At 31.6% G+C, this 20,008-nt stretch overlaps 1 protein-coding gene across 2 annotated transcripts; it reads left to right on the forward strand.

Moving 5' to 3' along the window:
- Nucleotides 1-2,736: 2,736 nt before the first annotated feature.
- Nucleotides 2,737-17,544, forward strand: prd1 (pleckstrin homology domain-containing protein pruning defect 1). Of its 2 annotated transcripts, XM_088234268.1 has the most exons (12): nucleotides 2,737-2,848; nucleotides 5,498-8,603; nucleotides 8,872-9,033; nucleotides 9,121-9,357; nucleotides 9,462-9,616; nucleotides 9,727-9,831; nucleotides 10,014-10,152; nucleotides 10,402-10,582; nucleotides 12,200-12,315; nucleotides 12,397-12,510; nucleotides 14,999-15,120; nucleotides 17,453-17,544. In XM_088234268.1, the coding sequence occupies exons 1-11, from the start codon at nucleotides 2,835-2,837 to the stop codon at nucleotides 15,116-15,118; spliced, it is 4,449 nt and encodes a 1,482-aa protein (XP_088090394.1). In that variant the 5' UTR covers nucleotides 2,737-2,834; the 3' UTR covers nucleotides 15,119-15,120; nucleotides 17,453-17,544. The 2 variants fall into 2 exon arrangements, with proteins under 2 accessions (XP_088090394.1, XP_088090403.1); XM_088234277.1 differs by lacking the exons at nucleotides 2,737-2,848; nucleotides 17,453-17,544 and adding an exon at nucleotides 3,193-3,360 and having other exon boundaries at nucleotides 14,999-15,300.
- Nucleotides 17,545-20,008: the final 2,464 nt, after the last annotated feature.

Genomic DNA, 20,008 nt, shown 5'->3' on the forward strand with positions numbered 1-20,008 from the left:
TTGATTAAATATTTATAATAAATAGGGACAACATAATATATGTATTACATCCGTAATTATTCATAAGTGACGATTATAATCTGCAGTGACGCACCCAAGGGTAGGGGGGGTACATAGATGCGTATTCTTTTTTATTTCCAAAGATATTGAATTTAAATAATTGTCCTAATTTTTGTTCTGTCATCCTTTCAAAATTTTATTGTGAGTTTCTCTTTTTTGTTAAATAGGCGCCATAAGGTTTTGGTGGGTTTTTTCGTTCGTGCCTATTTCAATTTATGTTGAAATTTTTGTTAGTTTAGTTATATGTTTATTATTGCAATTAATTTATATATTTTTGTTGTCTATTTTTTGTATCTTTATTTTTATGCTTTTCTGTTTATGTTGTTCTAATGTTTATTGTAAATTAATATAACTTGTTTTTGGCCGGTGTTATCAAGTTTTAGTAGAAGACTCTGATAAAAGAATAAAAATAAAACTTTGTTGACTATATTATGAAACTAAAATATTTTCTCACTAACAGTACAAAACATAAATAAATTAATGCCTGATTTGGGTTGTTTTGAACACGATATTTTGTTGAATATAATACAATATTGAACACAATCCGTGTTTCACAATATTTTTTTATACCATCCAAAGGTTTTAACATTCCCATTAACTTTTCTGGAGTTGATACAAATGCCAGGAATTCTAAAACTGCATTTGAATGTCAATGCCAATATTCTTAGGTTGATTCTCAAATACACAAACCTAGCCGTACATTGTCTCCCACAAAGACCGATTTGCGAAAAAGAAAGACATCAAACCCACCGATGTATCTAGCAGGAGTATACTGAGCGAATTGTAATTCTGGAATATCTTTGGCAGGGAGAAGATAACGGCATAAATAAATTCAGTCTCGCGATGAATCTCAAATAATTCAAGACACTTTTTCGTTGCCTTGGTTTGACGATAAAGGTTTGGTTTCCTTCATTCCGTGTGAAAGAAATAAAGTTATCCTTGTATCAACTCTGCATGATGACAACTCTATTGACCCTCAATCTGGAGAGCAAATAAAACCAGAGATTATCATTTTTTACAATGGGACAAAGAGTGTTGTTCATACAGTGTTCTTCGAAGCGGAGATATTCTTTGCAATATTGAATGTTTCGCCTTGGAAACACACTTGAAACCAATCATAAAAAGGTATTTCCGAAACCGCTAACACATGAACTGATGATTGAATTCCTACGCAGAATGGAAAAAATATACCCCGTGGCCTACAATTACGGATAAAAATGTTCCCCTCTAGGGTTCTTCTTCTTCTGGTGCCTTATCAGGGCTCCCCGACGTTAGCGATTACCGCAGCGAAAGCATCTTGGTCCCACGCTACTCTGCAGCCAGGACAACGGCTTATTGAATGTAGGTACTCGCCACAGTGATTCACGGAAAAAGATGACCAGGGTGGTGTCCCGTTGCCTTCTCTGGTGTATTTTTCTGTCGAGGTTACCTTCCGTTAGCTGGTTGGTTCTGGTTTGGAGGCGCCAGAAACTCGCCTTTCATCCTTTCGTTATCTGCTGTATCCACACCATTATGAGTGTGATCCCATTACCCGGGGTTCGCGACGTAGACGCTAACGAGTTGGACTAGTCAGTAGTGTTGTTGGTGGAATGCAACTGGGGATTCGCAGCATTTTATAGAATCACACCCTACAGCAAGATGTAACTCACTGCGATCCTACTGACGATTCGAACCACTCTAGGGTTAAACGAAAAAATCACCATCCCCTCACCATTCAATAGAGGTAGATCATATGTTAACTTTGGAGACGGGTGTGAAATGGCAGTCTCAGCATGAATGTCAAAATTATCACAAAGCCATCAAATTAATGTTAGTCAGCCAGCTTTGCTTTTTTGTACTAATAATGTATAAATTTGAATTGAATATGGTTTTCGTAACATTCATGTACCTTATGATATAAAAAGTATACCTTTATATTTTTATATCTTTAAAAAAAAAATATTTAAGAAGGTAAACGTGAACAGAAAATATAAGAGGAAAAATAATGAAACCCGCTAAACCGCGAGACCGGCTTGTCAGCAAGTATTTTTTTAATATATAATGATTGCCTTAATATAAAGTCTTATGTATTTAATATACATATCTTTTTCCCTAATTATAATGTTTGCAAATGTTTATATTTATGCCTCGTTTTAATATTTGATTACTTTTGTTTTATTATAATATTACTTCTTATGAATTAAGTCATTAAATTTAAGTTATTACCTTAGTCTACATTCCTATAAAGGTCAATGATTACTTTTGAAAAGTTAAAGTTAATATTTATAGTTAAGAACGGCCATTTTCAAAACAGTGCCTGCCAAGCACACTGCGCCCGAATTCAGGTGGCCCAGAGGTGCGCCCGACAAAGGGTTTAAGAGGCCATTGTCAATCATAGCCGGCCGGCCGTATTCGTGATATTTTAAACCACATGTTTTTCATACATTTGCGAACATATTTCGTCATTTTTCATTGCTAAACCGCCGCTCGCTCGCGTTTTTTGCTTTCAAAACCGTAAAATGCTCTTAAAATAACCGTAAATTAGTGTAAAAGTTATTCTAGCACTTTTTTGAAAACTTTGATGTAAAAAAGTTTATAAGTGCTGCGTTCCCAATAACAACGAAGGAAATTATAAATCTGGTCAAAAAGTTCACACTTTTGTGTTTCCCACAAAGCCATGCATCGCAAACATTTTACACTAACTTAACACCTACGGTCTAGTAAAAACATATGATTTAAACCTTCTTATAAATCAACAATAAATATTCGTCTCTCTAACATAACTTTTATGCTGTATGGTTGTATATAGGTACGTGAAATTTCTTTCTTTTAAAAAAACATTGGTTTATTAAAGTGTTTGTTCTGTTTATTTTTAATATGTAAATGAGCGTGGTTTTGAAAAATGATTATTTCAACAATACGTCAAATGGTACCCATTCCGTAAAGCTTAGTTTTAAAAAATAAACAGGTCCTCGGTTACCTTTGTATCTAAATTTTTGAAAAAAAAAACAATAGGTAAGCTATTTATAACCTACAATTTTTGACGTTTACAAACGTCAAAAAAAATGTCCCACATCATATCAGTGCATACCTAGGTGGAAGCATGAGTGTTATTTTTCCTCATGCAACACTGAGCTAGTATCAGAAATCGATGACAGCTAAAATTGACGTCTGCGCCGAGCGTCAAGTCGCGGCTTGCGCCGCCATTGCTTATTGTCAATTGTCAGGATTGTCAACCCAATACTGCAACGTTATTGCGTCGTATTGTTTGTAGTTTATTTTATAAGAATTATTTCGCATAAATCTTCCAGTAAATCGAAGGTATGTCAAATTTAATATGTACATTTCATTGCCACTTCGGTTTGTGTCATGTAGATATTCTGCACCCTAATCTACTCGATCATTTTTGTGAACTTTAGCTCTTGTGTTGTATTTCATTATCAATGTAATGTTTCTTATGTATACCTATATTAATTTGCGGTATAATATATTACTCGATGTAGAACAATCTATTTCGTACCCAGATCTTCAATGCAATGGACAACTGAGTCATACGTCACCCTTAATTATTGTATCAATCAATAGTTGAGTAATTGAAAAACACAATGTAGGTACATAATTTGTCTTCTTTTTTAGTTTCTATGAAAATTGTTTTGTTTTATAAAGAAGGGGTATTCATTTTTATTCTAATGTAATAATCAATTTGGAAAAACAAAAATATAGAACTTAATTGAGAATTGTGATTTTACTTTTGAGTTATTAAATCTGTAGATACTTATTACCTGTTATAATTAATTTTACTTCTCAGAAAAATACAGTAAAATCGAACACATTTTTACATCAAAACATAGAACTTCAGCAACCAAAAGTTCCAATGAAACGCTAGAATTAAAATGTTTTGATGATTGATTTTAGCTATATGGTGATGTTTAAAAAAATCATTTTTTTGTACATTGTTTACTTTACAAAATTAGTTTTTCTGCTTGTATCATGATTCCAGCGCACTTTAGTAAATGAGAAAATGCAATCCAAATATTTGTAGTAATTAAACTAGAGAAATGACAATGATGATTGTCTGCAATTTTTGCCAATATACGTCTGTAGTTACCCAAATCTTTTGAAGTTAAAGTGGATAATGCTGACAAAGGACCACCATAGCGTTACCATAAACTTCTTTTGGGTGGTCAAGTTTAGGACATTATTTGGCTGGAGCCCCTTTATCTTACCACTGTACACTTTCTGTGCTCTGTACGCTTACTATAATTAAAATATTGAAAGAATTAAGTTGCTTTCGAAGTTCTCAGATAACGTCTTTGGCGACAGTTTTCGATATCTTTGTAAAATCAAGTTTAAACTACTCATTTTCAATGCCAAGATTTCTTTTTTATTATGTATGAGATTTTATTTTTATTTATTTGTTCTTGTACATTAAAAATAATAATTACATTATTTTGAAACATGTCCTAAATACAAATCGTCATTCGGCGTGCATTACTGCCAGTTTACATAAACTTTTTACAGTGGAAAGAAAAAACTGTTCTCAAAATCAAATCTAACACATTATTTACTTCGATTCGTCGTTACTGTTCTTCTTCAGAAAGCTCGCCTTCTATTGGTCCCACGCATATCATATTATTAGGGAATATCCAATAATATGATACACGTGGTTATAATTCCCTCAATATGAAAATATAATTTTTGACAAAATTGAAGATTGGCGGTAATGCACGCCAACCGAAGATATGGCCTGATTTACTCATGTGTAAATGAATTTTTGGTCTTTAATTAGTGTTTTGCAAATTAAATTTGTATACATTGTATACCTATACATTGTATTTACTATTCTTAATAGAATTCCATTGTTAATACGCAGTAACTTATTTGGCTGGTAAATGGGTAAATCTACTACTGGCACTTGATTTGGCTAGCTGTGTGTACACACATTGAATTAATTGTTATGTCAATGTTTCAGTACCGAATATATTAATTTATAAAACAAGATAAAAACTAGTAAAATATTTATTTTACTTTAAAAATTGATAAGTTAAAGATGATGAACTTTTTTGGGGAGGTAACATGAAAGAAAAGGCATTTACAGGGCATATGAGTGATCACTTTGTTACGCGCACCATTTTGCCTATTTTTTGGAACCTTTATAAATGCTTGTTGTCATAAAAAGATCTACATTTGAGTTTTGGAACATCGCCTTCCTCTAGCAACATGTTGATTTATAATTGCCAATTAGATTTAAATTTCATTATAATAAAACATGTAAAACATAAATTTTATTCAGTAATTTAGGTTAAATTTTACAAATATTATAAGTTAGGCATGTTTTTATCTTTGTAAAATTGCTCAGAGTGATTTATTTTTACCTTTGTTTGCCATATTTGAGTTACTTCTCAGGTACTGTGTTTCCTAAGGATTTATTTATGTAAACATTTATGGTCATTTGCAGATGTAATATGGATAAATCATCTATACAGATGGGCGGTATTTTGGATACAGAAATCGGCCACTCTTCTACCTTTTCAAATGCTCTCTTAGAAGAACACAACACCGTAAGCATGTCTAATGACACCAAGTGCTCCAAGGATAGAAAATTAAACCTGGAATTTTCAGAAATACAAGATAGTTTACACAGGAGCGAAATATTTGATGGGAACATCCAATTTAATCTTGAAAATAAACATAAAAATGGCAACAAGAATTTATCCTTTGATCTTCCTCTACAATCTTCGGGAGCTATGATTTCTAGTATTAGTAGCTCATTAGCAGAGACGCCTGGTGACTCTGGTGTCCTTTGTCTGGACAGTGATGCTTCAGAGCTCACAGGGGAATACCCTCCTGGTATGACCCTTAGTCTGGTAGAGGCGGATGAGTTAGTCTCTGACAATCCAAACTCTGATGGAGAAGGAAAGTTACCCGATATTGGCATCCAGGCAAAAGCCACTCTACTAAGAAATAAATCTGTTGACTTGGACGATGTGATGACACAAAGTGATATAGAGAATCAAAACATAACTCCTCCAATGCATGATTTTAATATTACAGAATCTGTTAAATATCTCTCCAAATCAAAACACAATTTAATATCCGACACACTACAAGATTTCTTACCCGATGTTGTCAAAACTACGTCATGTGATTCCATTATTACTTCAAAATGTTCTCCTTTACAAAAAGCTAGTTCTTTTGATTTATGCTCTGTAGATCCTTCTGTTTCTGGTGCAAAACCCAAAGTTATGGAAGCCATGAAGTCCGCTTCTGACGACATTGTATACAGAAGAAAGTGTAATAAGAAAGCATCTAACTCATCACAACCAAAAAAGAGAGTTTCTTTTCACGAAGATATTTTGAACAATACAAGAACGGATAACATTCACATAGAACATGGGTTTACTATGTATAGACCAGAAGCCTCAATGAGCTATTTCTCTGGCAGAAACTTTAAGAAAGTGACAAATGCCAATAATCGCTATTCTTGGTGCACAGTTGGAGACAATAATTATTTTGACATGCATCAGCTCCAAGGTCGCAATACAAGATCTGATGTTCTTACTTATGGTCGGACTGATGTAAGCGGTTATCCTGATAAGAGTGGAATATATGAATATCAAGATGATAACTATTTGACTAAAAATACTACTAAATCATGTGACTCTGAACACTGTGTTAATAAAATTAGCACTTGTAAATGTCCCAAAGAAGAATCAACTCAGAATTCAAATGATTCGCCAGTAAACCGGAGACAATTGTACATTTGCAGCTGCAATAGTTCAGATTCAAATTTGAGTTCAGAATCTGAAACATCTTCTAGTCAAACTTTATCATTTAACTCTGATACTAATGTGAAATATTCGACAGGTGTACTGAGAAAGTGTGATAGTGCGCAAAAATCATATTCATGTGACTGTATAGAAAACAATGTTAGACCTATGATGAGAACTATGTATTTCTCAGATGCTGACATCAACAATCATACCGATCTAAATAATGATGATACTCAATTACAAATGAGTGAAATACTACCAAAAGCCAGTTGCTTGAAAAAATCTTCCTTGAAAAAAAAGCGTTATATTCGCACAGATATAATTGAAGAGCATGATTCCAGAAATACAAATACCGAGACTGGAAGTATGCGTAAATTATTGGATTCTAAAAATCTATTTGGATCCTTGAAAAATATTTATAAAAACATTAATTTTGGTCTAACTATTGCTGAAAGAGGTGTTCCAGAAGGATCCGAAGATTGCCAAAGTGTCTTGGAGGTCTTACCAACAGAAAATAATTCAAAATCTAATTCAACTTTCCTTTCTAAAAGTTTTGATGCTGGATTTGGTAGCAGTTATAACCAAATAGACAAGAGAGTTAAAATTGAAAACTATAGCCGCAACTATACTCACAAAGCTGACGACCAGCTTAGAAGGCGAGGTGAAAATCTACATGAGAATATATTCAAATCTGCCACAACACAGCTCGGAGCTTCTAATGTTACCAAGACTCAAAATGATATTTCTAAACAAAGTTTAACCTTAGATATGAAGGCTAACAATTGTAAAACATTCATGGATTGGAAATCTCAAAACAATCCAAATTTTCTTAATGTTGAACTTAATGGAGCTGGTGCTATGCGCAACAAATACATAGTTAATTGTGAAAGTACTGTTTACGAACATAAAGGTGTGTCTTATTGTTATGAGTATGATACATTTCAAACTACTTTTGATACATCTAAAGACACTTTTACTCCCATTAATGATAACATTTCACAAGCTTCCACACAAAATGTTATCAAAGAAAAGAAAGATGATATTGCGAACAAAGACATTTCTAATGATGTTAGTTCTAACACATCAGCAAATTGTAAAATCCAAGACGAAGAGATATCTCCCACGCCCGATATTATATCTGAAAGTGATTCCCTACCCGATAACACAGATAAAGCCAAATTTAAATTGTCCAAGTACATAATCGATCAAAGTGATTCCTCCAAATTCGGGGTATCGAAACATTTGTCTTCTCCATTAAAACAAAAAAATGTTATGCGTTATGAAAAATCTACCAAATCTACCTTCGATATGAATATTAAAGACAGTTGTGACTTAACATTAGAGACTAATAGTATACAAGATACACTGAATGAATGCTTTGATTTTGATGAAACTATTGAGATAGGTGAAGGAAACGATTTTCAAATAAAAAATACCCGAAAAGCATCTTTAATGAATCGCTTTCTTAAAAACGTCGGACAAAAGAAGGCCTTGGAATCCAAATTGAGGCAAAATGTTTTCTTCCAAAAAAAGCTTAAAGAGGAATCTATTAAATTTCCTGATATTTGCTACCCCAGAAATGAGAAGATTTCTCCAACATTCAAGTTGTCAGCTAAGTATATTGATTCCTTGATAAATAGAGAGGTCAAAGAAAACAAGAGAGTTTCTGTCAAGCTAATGACTGCAGATGAACCATCGTACTTTGATAGTTTTGAAGAAAATGTTGCCATCGAGTGTTGTGAAAAACTGAAATTGGAATTGTTCTCAGATTCATCTGAAGTACTGCACAGGGTAAGCTTTGATTTACAAAACTCTTTTAATTGTAGTCTATTTTTCTAAGAATGTGCAAAAAATCCCTAGCAATTTTCTAACACAAAACAGTCAATATTTGTTTTTTATCTCAGTTAATACCCAATGAGTTTTGGTGAATTAAGCTAAATTACAAAAACACAACCTTCAAATTTTCAAAATTACAAAAAATAATATCTGTCCTAAAATACTTGCATGAAAAATTAGGAAATGTGGGATTAAAGGGGTTGATAAGTTGAATTTATTACAGATGCTCAAGGTGAGATCAGTCTACTCGGAGGAAAACGGAAAATGGTCTCCACTTTTGGTATTCATAACTGATAAAGCACTTTATGTTGCTGATGTTGAGCATGGGAAAACAACTTACAATTTAATATGTTTTCTTACTCATGATCAGTTGGATCGTATTGTGGTAAATATATATGCATATAACAAAGCAAATTTTGTAAATGAGTATTATTGTACTTACTCATGATTTTCAACATTTTCTTCTTTGTAGATTGGTCCTGACAGCCAGTATGTGAAAATATTTGACAAAGTGGGAGAGTGTCGCTGCATTTTAATTACAGGTGATCGGTATTTGTGCCACCGTCTAGTTTCCTCTTTAGAATGGAGTTCTAGAAATAGCAGGGTTGTGTATGGATCTACAATCATCATGGGCAGTATTCCGTCTATCCTTTGGAAGGAGAGAGATTCTTTGAAACAAGTATTGATCAATTCCACCTCTGTTCAAAAGGTTTGCATCACTACATGCTGCTCTAAAATGTTTGTCCAGTCAATGTTATAAACTGAACGTACTCAAGATAATCATTATCTTATTCAATATTATTCTATTTACAGTATGAAGAATGTGCATACTATGGAATGGTTGGAAGTAGCTCACCGGGCTCATGCAATAAAGGGCGACCTGCAAGTCCGTTTCCGCCACTAGAAGGCTTCCTTATGTACAAAACTGATAAACAAAAATATTGGCGGCCCAGCTTCTTTTTACTTAAGTACGTATAGACAAATGATTATTTTTATATGTTTATTGTCAGTTCACTGTAGTCCCAGGGACTATTGGACATTAAATAAACTAATACATTGTAATATTTTTTCTCCTTAGGTCAGGAGCACTGTCTTATGGATCCAGTACTCCACCCGCAGAACCTATTTCAGAAAATTGCCTTCCACACTCCATTCGTCTGGAGGGTGTTTTAGGTGTTAGAAGGTAAAAACATTACAAAACTATCTTAAATAAATGGTGCTTACAATGTAAAAAAAAAAATAAGAGTATTTTTCTATCATAAATTTAATTAACAAATTCTATTGTTCCCATTTAAAGTCATTCCGCTATTTTGATTTTGGGATGTTGTTTCAAAACAATATTTTTTCTCTCTTGTTTTAATATAGATGTACTGATCTACAAGGCCGACCTCATTGTTTTGAAATTGCTTTAAATGCTGGCAATGGATCAACTTTACAAATGGCTGCCCCTGACGACGACACAGCATCACAGTGGCTTCAAGGACTTCTCATGCATGCTGCTCAAGTGTGTTTACTTTTAAAATTATGATTAAAATTTTGCCTTAATTTTAATTTCAATAAAATTAATTTCTGCACTCTTACAAAATACGCAATTATTGTAAATAACTGTGCTAGAAAATGGGAACCAAATTTCGATAGAGAAGGGTTCAAACCTCAAATCTTTGAACCGTGAGTCTGCAACACTACCACGGGACCATAAGATGTTCAATAAATTTCACGTATAAGATACACATTGTATTTCAATTTGTTTTAGGCATTAGAAGGTCCTAAAGTAGACAGAAGCGTGAATTCTTTACCCCCCTGTTGTACTCTCCTGGCAACATCTGAACATATAATCACACTCAGAGAACAGCTACAACCACCAAAATCTCTGACGGATAGCGATATTACACTTACTAATGAAACTGATATTGACAATGAAGTGGACCGAAATGGTAAGATAATTAATCTAGTTTTAGGTTTAACAATCTCCTTGAGACATATGTACTGTAAAAAAAACTGAATTGGCTAACGAAATGTTATTTATTTACGGAAATACATTCAGGTATATAATGTATTATTATTATTGTACATGCTATCGTAAAAATCTAACCATAAAAATGAAAAACAATATTTTGAGTTTTTCCAAATTTTTGTAGACTAGAACTGGATTCAACTCCCCGAGGAGCTGTTTATATTAACATATTACAATAGAGATGAAGAACATTTAAGTGAAGGTAATATAGAAGTCTAGGCATCTACAGGGCTTATGTCCATAAATGTGTAAAACAACATAAAAGTGTTGATAAATCCACCTGGTCCATGAAGAAGTATAGAAATTGAAAAAAAATACATTTTCAGGCATTGCCTAGTATGTAGGTGAAATAATTCAATTAGATGAATCTCACCCGCATAAATAAAGGTTTCAGCTCTTTAACTTCACAAACATCAACAAATAAAAGAATTGAAGGAATATATATTTTCAAATATGGGAAGAATGGTGAATGTACACAGTGTGTAAAGTGGCCACTTGAACCAGCCATTGACAGGTCATAAGCCCTGTAGATGCCTAGACTTCTATATTACCTTCTTTTAAATGTTCTTCATCTCTGTTGTAATATGTTGATAAAAATTAACTTACTACATATGTGTCAAATAAAGATGAAACATGTGGTGATTTTTTCAAAAAATAAAAAATAACAGGCATGCAAAAAGTATAAAACAAAACATGATTCATATTGCCACAAACCATTCTTATTTTGAGAAATGGGGGTCAGTGCTTTATAAGCTCCTGACGTCATTGCGACCTGTGTAGATCTGTTGTGACGGGTCCCCGCAAATTAGTTCTCGCTCTCCAAGCCCAGGTCTTTAAAGTATCGGGCTATTAGGTATGGGGCAAGCTCTTATATTCTCAGGTTTAACCAGTGGTTCCCTAAGGATGCGGCTTGTTTTATGATGTAGTCAGAATATGTAGCTTGTGCTCCATACATAGACATTCAATGAAAGATATGTTTACTTCCCATCATTGACACGTTGCATGACACATGTTACTTTGTACTAAATGAGGAAGTTCAGTGGTTTTAAAAAAAAATTATTTGTTAATAGACTATTAAACTAAGCCAAAAAATTTTTTTTTCAATTTTTGTATATCGCATTATCAGCGCTACAATTTTTTAAAGTTTTGTATTTCTGAAATAACTCCGCGTGTAACGTCAGAGGTTCATTTCCGCTTATTCTCATTCAGTTCTTCCCATTGGTCCAGAAACGACAAGCAGACTGGAAATCTTTCATAGCTCTCAGATCATAGGTTGATTCATATGAACCAGTGACGCCATTCAAAGTAGTGTATTTTTATTAAAATATTTTTTATTATTTTTTCCGTACATTTTCAAGAAACTTTCATACAATTTAATGCTCTAATTTTTACCCCGCGCAAGAAAACATTTTTTGTATCCAATTTCCCGTAGGGCTGAAGTTCCTCATTGACTACTTTGATGACATTAGAATCAACAATGTTCAACTATAGGTACTTATGAATTAACAGCAGATCATTTTGTCTTTTTTAATTTTAGATGGCCCAAACCATCAACTTCTGGCCAAGAATTATGTGGAAATATTATCGTGCGCTCTTATCAAAGATCTAACCGCATTCAAGATTCCTGATAATGATGACAACTGGTGCATTCTGGTAAATGCAGTGTTAACAATAAAACTTATTTGACTTATTTAAATTCTTTGTCATGTCTTATTTGTCATGTGTCCCTTGTAGGAGTTTCATTTCTGTGAAGTACGTGAAGGAACTGAGATGGGACTGTTATTTGGAAGCAGTGCTGAACTAGAAAGGTTCATAGGAACTGTGGAAGCTTTATGGCACAAAACTAATGTGAGTATTTTTAGCAGAACTTCTGTTTTCCAGTTGTGATAGGTATCCACATTATATAACTACATTGAATTTTTTAAAAATGTGTATAATTTGTTACGTTTATGGGGTATGAAATACACCTTACAAAGGCTCAGAACTCACCACTGCTGAGCTTCCAGAGTAGGCATAATAGAGAATACTAAATCTTGGGTACTTTGACTTCTTAACCAACTTTAACATACATGAACAGGCACCGCATTTATCTCTATAGTCTTGATCCTGCAGGACATGTTTGTGCAAATAAGTCGAATGAAAAAAAAAAATTGTTTATTTGGTTTTTTAATGGTAAACCTACATTCTAAAACGTATTTTCTTTATTTAGGAACTTTTCTGAAGCTGGAATTTACTAAAGTTTCGAATGTCTGGAGAGAGTCATGAATATGGATGTTAAACTTTTAGTAAATGGTTGTGATAAAGTGATGATGTGTGCAAAATGAATAATTATTTAAGATTATTGTTTCATAGACGGATTAAAATCTCATTTATAAAGTTTATATTTGAAGCACTAACTTTGTGGTTATTCATTATAATAAAATAAATAAAACAACTTTGATTTTAACCACTAATTTTTTATTTTTCACCGACCGGTTTCAAAGCAAACAAGCTTCTTTGTCAAGGTTTACGTAACTAATTAGCCTTGACAAAGAAGCTTCTTTGCTTTGAAACCGGTCGGTGAAAAATAAAAAAATAGTGGTTAAAAAAAAGAAACAAAGTTGTTTTATTTATTTGATTAAAATCTCATTATTCATTTTGATTTCAAAAGTGTATTAATACATTTTTTATTTTTATCATGCGACGCTGGTTCTTTAACATGTGCGAAATAAAATTTGGTTTTGAGAAAGGGTTTAATGAATAATCAATTTCGTTAATTGTTGGCCGGATGCAGAGTTATGTTCACCGCATTTTACTTAAATTTTCAAGAGAGTAATTTAAAGTTAAATACTAAAATATTAAATACATTTTTCACTCAAAATACTTCTGTAGAAATAAGAATTATTAATATCATATTGTAAATACACTTATAAAAGCGTAAATAGTATGATGGCGGACATAAATATATCAAAAACTGATTTTTGTGATAAATGCGACCAATAACTGTATCCAGCCAACTTAACTACATGTTAATAAGGTGTTGATGATATGGGTACACTGCGTTTAACATATCGCAACTCCCCCATCTAGAGTGCCAAGAGTCTAAATGCGTCAAACTGAGAAAAACGTCTCTAAAGATTTTGATATGTATTTGCGATATTTTATCACATACCAATATAAAACAATGTACTCAATATAATTATGTTGTAATATGTATTCAATAACAACTTGAATTGTTTGTTAAAAAATATCTTTAATTGTTAATAATCTTGACAGTTAATAAATATGTCATGACTATAAATAAATATCATATACTGGTTTGGAAAAAAGCAATGTCTCAAATACATATATTTTTAGGCGATTGACTTTGAGTTTTCTTTTTGCTTCTGTTGTAACTCTTTGTATCCCCCAATTTGACGTCTCGTAATTATGAAATTTAGCATAATTTTACTGGTTTTCTGGTAAATTTATTATTTTTCACCAAACTTACTGTGTTTTGGACGTTACTTTAAAATTGTTTTTATGTGAATCAGCGATATATAATAACTAAATGCGTTTTGTTACATTATTTTGTTGTATTTTATGTATGTAATATTAACACTATAGTGGAGCGGTTCCCAACCTTCATGTTACTGAGCCTCCCTGAAAAAAAAAATTTTTCTGCACCTCCCAGAAAAAATTTTTTTTTAGAGAACAGTTTCATATATCTGTGTTATTATTTTAACAGTTTAATTTAGTATTAAAATATAAAAAAAATAATAAACATTTTTGAGAAGTGAATATGGAAGTCCAGGAATTTACAGCTGGTTTAAAATGTGGATGTTTAAACATGAGCAGAATGGTGAATGTTACACAGTGTGTAAAGCGGCCATTTAAACAAGCCACTGACAGGCCATAAGCCCTGTAAATGCCTGGACTTCCATATTCCCTTCACAGAGATGTTTTCCCTCTCTGTTGCAACAAAATTGGATCTAAATAAACATTCATTCACTGAATTTTGACTATTATGTTACTATGTGAATTTTAATTTATTTGATATTATGGTTTGAAAATGAATTTTTATCTAAAAATTATGCACGCTTCCCAGGTTGTCAACTGCTGCTATGTATTTTTAGTGTATAGTTTATGATTTTTTTTAAAGAAGCAATGTCACCAAAGCGACCTATGTTATGTTTTTTGTTTTACTTTTATTTTCAAAAGTTTTAATTGTAAATCTGATAGCATATGACTACGAATAAGTAAATAAGTTTCATATGTGTTTGTTCGCTGCTTTATATTTTTTGTGTATTCTGCGTAACTAGCGATTTTTATTTTTTTTGCATTAGCAGTTAGTGATAAGACACATCTTTAATTTCAGGGGGGTGTCTTCCCAATAAGTGTTCTTCCGAAGACAGAACCAGTGAGTGTCCGATGCAGCGAGTGGCACCATTGTCTGGTTACTGCGTGTGATAGAATGCTACCTGCACCACAGCGATAAAGGTCTGAATTGAAAGTCAGTCAAATAGCTTGGCAATTTTAACTATGCAATAAATATATTTTAACTTTCTTGTTTCAAAAATATAAACTCAATAGTGTTTTGAGTTTGTCCAAATTTTTGCAAACAAGGACTGGATTTCACCTACTAGGGATTTATTAAGATTATATTACAACAAAAATAAAGAACATTTTAGAAAAGGGAATATGCAAGTCTAGGCATTTTCAGGCGTTCAGAATATCAGCCCCAGTGTTGCCTAGCACGTAGGTGAAATAATTTACTCAGGTGAATTTCACCCGCATCAATAAATGTTTCAGCTGTTTAGCATCGTTTGCCTACCATTCAACAAATCTCGGGTTCGATTCACCACATGGTTGGTATGAAATATTTATTTAAGAGGGCGTTTTCACACTAGAACATTTCATAGGCCCTGGACTGGTACCTGAAGCGTAAGACTGATCATCTTACCTTCATGTAACAAAAATGATCAAGATACGCTGCGATTGGTGTACAAATGCAGTGCCCTATGCACCCTTAGGTGTGGAAAGGGAATGATGTTTAGCATCACAAAAATCATCAGATGGAATATGTTAAGAAATATGGGTGTTTAAACTTGGGCAGAAAGGTGAACATTGCACAGTGTGGAAAATGGACACTTAAACCTGCAAATGATAGATCATAAGCCCTGTAAATGCCTAGACTTCCATAATCCTTCTCTAAAATGTTATCTACCTCTGTTGTAATATATTAACTTAATACTGATTTTATAGTAGTATATGTGGGAATGATAAAAATATATCTTTGATCTAGTTAACATTGACAAGCTATAAATTGTTCTTTTCCTTCAATGGTAACGTGAAAATCCATTACAATAAAATTGCCTTCAAATTAATTTACAAAGTTAATATGTATGTATTGCACAAATTTGTTTTCATGCACAGCCTTGTCTCGTAACTCTCACTAAATGTGTTTAAAAAAAATTTAGATTTTATTTGTGGGACGTCGCTTTAAAATCTCTGCGCATTGTGTGTAATTACTATAACTTTGGTTGAAATTCATCACGTCAACAAAAATCAAAATGTTAGTTGACATAAGTTGTAGAGTTATAAAACCCGCTATGGATGCTTTTATTTTTTTGAGAAAAACAAAAAAACTTTTTTTTAAACTTTGTGGGTTTTGTAAATCTACTACTCAATTTTTTTAATATACTCGTATATATCACAATAAATGTACGAGTCTGGACAGGTTTTGCAACTCACTTGAATTTTTTTTGATATTTCAAAACAATTAGGAAGTTCAGTGCTTTGTTCATTTTTTTTTTGTTAAAAGACTATCAAGCTTAGCAAAAAAAAAAGCATTTTTATGTATTATGTTATCATGTGCTATGATTTTTTTCAGTTTTGTAATTTTTGTTAATTACTTTCTGCGTGATGTCACTAGTTCTCTTCTGTGAGTTGTCCTGATTGGTGAGTTGGTTTTTCCGGAAACTGGAAATTTGTCACAACTATATCATTTTTATTTAAAGTAGTTTATTTTCATTAAAATCGTTTGTATTATTTTTTTTCATGCGTTTTTTGAGAAACTTAAACAATTAAATGCTTTAATTTTTACCGCGTGTAAGAAAACATTTTTATATCCAATTCCCGCAGCACTAAACTTCCTCATTGAGTGGGATTTGTGACTCAGGGTCATCTTGTTTGGTATATAATTAGAAACATTAATAAATTTATGATACCATTGCCTCTTTTTTTTTCTTCGAATTTGTCCAGATGTGGGTTGTATTTCTACGACTCATATTGAAGTAAGATGATATTATTTTTGTTTTTTATTTCTTAAGTTATATGTACACTATTCGAAAGTTATGATTTCTTTTTATTTTTAAACTTGCCCTTTTGTCTCTCCCTTCATTTATAATTTTTCGATTTCATCGCTAATGATATTGTATACAATATATGAGTAGTGTAGTATCAAAGACGGACATCTGTCATCTAGATGATTTTTAGCTACACTCATTTTTTAACCCTGATAGATCTATTGATAGATTATTTTTGTTTTCTATCCCAATACTTTAATTGTAAATATCAAAACACATATTTCGAGTTAAAAATATCAATATTTCATTACTAGTTGCTGAAATTTAACTGTGAAAAATCAGTTGTCCGCTTTTGATTAAAAAACTCGTAGATGTCCGCCTTTGACACAAACTCAGTCACAGATGTCCGTTTTTGATCTAACCATTCTAATTTATTGTCATGTGCGGATTTGGTATTGTGGTAATGTTTTTTTATTAAATAATAAGTGACAGCAAAATTTTACTCAGAAAACCTTTAATTTTAGGGTATCACAATGAACAACTGACGGCAACTCACTATCCGCCATGACATATACTAATCACGTTACCCAAATACCGGCTTCTGATTGGTTGGTTGTACAGGTGTCCGATTTTGGAACTAAACTAGTATGTAGGAATCCGATTTTGAAATAAACACCGATTTTTGATGGCGTTTTTCTAAACTTTCTATCCGTTTTTGTAACGCATAGATGTACCATTTAAAAGTATGAGTCACAATCTATCCGAATCAGTTGTTATCTAAATTTCCACCAGAATGACAGATGTCCGTCTTTGACACTACACTACTCATATATTGTAATGAAATTATAACATAATTAAACAGCAGCTATTAAAAAAACAGGTGTATTTAAACCGTCATTATTTAACCAGTTCGGATTAAGTAGATATAACAATAGTTATTTTATTAATTATTATTATAATGATTTTGTTTACTTAAACCTTTTTTAATTTGTATATTTCCTTATTTAAAATCACGAATTAAAATTATATGCTGTCTGGTTTCGGAACAAGACTATTTCTTTGTCGAAGTAAACAAATATTTTTAAATAATTAAAAATCACACGTCTAGTTAGTGCTACAAATATGAATTAAAAAAGAAATAAAAACATATTTTATGTGTGTTTTCAAATTCAAAACATGTGTACTACTTACATACTTTTCTATTATGATAGAAATCATTAACCGTAAAATTTTACAGTGTTATTAATGCCTTTAATATATATCATTTCAGATGACTTATCGTCGGTGATATTGCAATGAAACCAAAATTGGCTAAACAAATTTTTTACAAAAATCTTTTTACTGCATATTTTTTTTATAAGAACTAAGATCTGTTAGTTTTAAATTATTGCTATTTGTACTCTAAATAATGATAGTTATTGTTCTAAAACTCCTGCTGTTTTTTTAGTAGGTTAAAATTGTAAGCAAAATATTTACAGAACAGTTTTTGGGTTCCTCTGTTAAAAAATTAAATTCATAGTTACGCGGTATTGCACTATCACCGACGTTATGGTGTTTAGTTAAGATAATACTAATAAGAAAAATGTTTTTATTTTATAATAATTAAAGATAATACTGTCTTAAGAATATATACCTTCTTATATTATTTTTCACTTCAAACATGTTAAAAGTAGGGTTTTTTTTTTTAACAAAGTGTATTCATATCAAAGAATCACTTCTTCCACTATATTTTTTCAAAGGAAAATTCTTTATTTCTTTTGCTAAATAAGGTTCTGTTTTTTTTGTTGTTGTTTGTGATATACATATTATTTTAAGATTAAATTTTCAAATTAACTAAATAAACCGGTTGTGGTATTGTGGCTAGTGTTGCGGACTCACCGATCAGATATCCGAGGTTCAAGTCCACATATCAATTCCCATTTTCTAATAGTGAGTTATTTTGAACTCTTTGAAAATGACCCCCAAAACAGAAATATTTTTGGAAATCATAAGAATGCAAAATAAGAATTTTGCTGCTATTTTTCACTTTAAAATATTTTAAGTTCAATTTTGGAAATTTATTTCTATTTAATGTTTATTTATAGAATATATTCTATTTGGCTGTGCTGGAATAATATAATTCATTTGCATAATGTTTTTAATGTGACATTGAATGTGTTTTTTTTAAGTGCATAAAATATTTACTTGCGATATTATCTAGTCACCAAAGCGTTGTAATAATTATTAATAATCTTTATAATATAAAATATATTTATAATGTATTATACTAGTTGTAATTTATTATAATGCTGTTTTATTTTAGGTGCATAATATGATCTCATTTTTTTATATTTGTTTTTATAACAGTCCAAATTATTGATATTTTGTTTTAAAAGTACATACATATCTTCACACTTGTTATGTTTTAGTTTGTCCGGGAAATACATATTTACTTTTAAACTATGCGCAGTTAATTTTATTGTGATTAAAGCCTGTACAGCAACTGGGCAAAAAATTATTCAGAAAGATGAAAGAATTGAAGAAAAATGGATGTTTCAACAATAGCGGAATAGCAAACTTTACACAGTGCGCAAAGTAACCATTTAAATAAAACGATGCGAGGTCAAATATGCCCTGCAAATGTCTAAACATCTAAATTTCTTCATCTCTATTCAAATATCCATTTTCAGATAGGTTAGTGCGAATGATGTGCTTGTTTAACCATCAGGTACAAACATAATAATTAAACTTCTAATATTATTTTTCATTACTTAAGATTGCAATCAACACCTGTTGGATACACTTTTTCAGTTTTTTCTTAATTTGGCTAAACAGATTTCTGCAGTCGTAATAATATATTGATTCCAATTAATTTAGAGTACAGCTTATGATGCACACTAGATAAAATTGAGATTTTTTTATAAGAACCAAAGAAAAATTTAGTCACCATAAATATTTTTTTATATATTTTATTATTTATTATTATATATTTTTTTATGATTAATCTTTTTCTTTTGATAAAATACTCCAAGATTATTGGTACTTTACTAAATTAGTGATTTTAATTTAGCATAGTAGATTATATTTTATAGCAAAATGGT

The sequence above is a fragment of the Micrasema longulum genome, unplaced genomic scaffold, assembly GCF_059751315.1.
Source record: "Micrasema longulum isolate JH-2025_06_02 unplaced genomic scaffold, ASM5975131v1 h1tg000086l, whole genome shotgun sequence".
NCBI lineage: Eukaryota > Metazoa > Arthropoda > Insecta > Trichoptera > Brachycentridae > Micrasema > Micrasema longulum.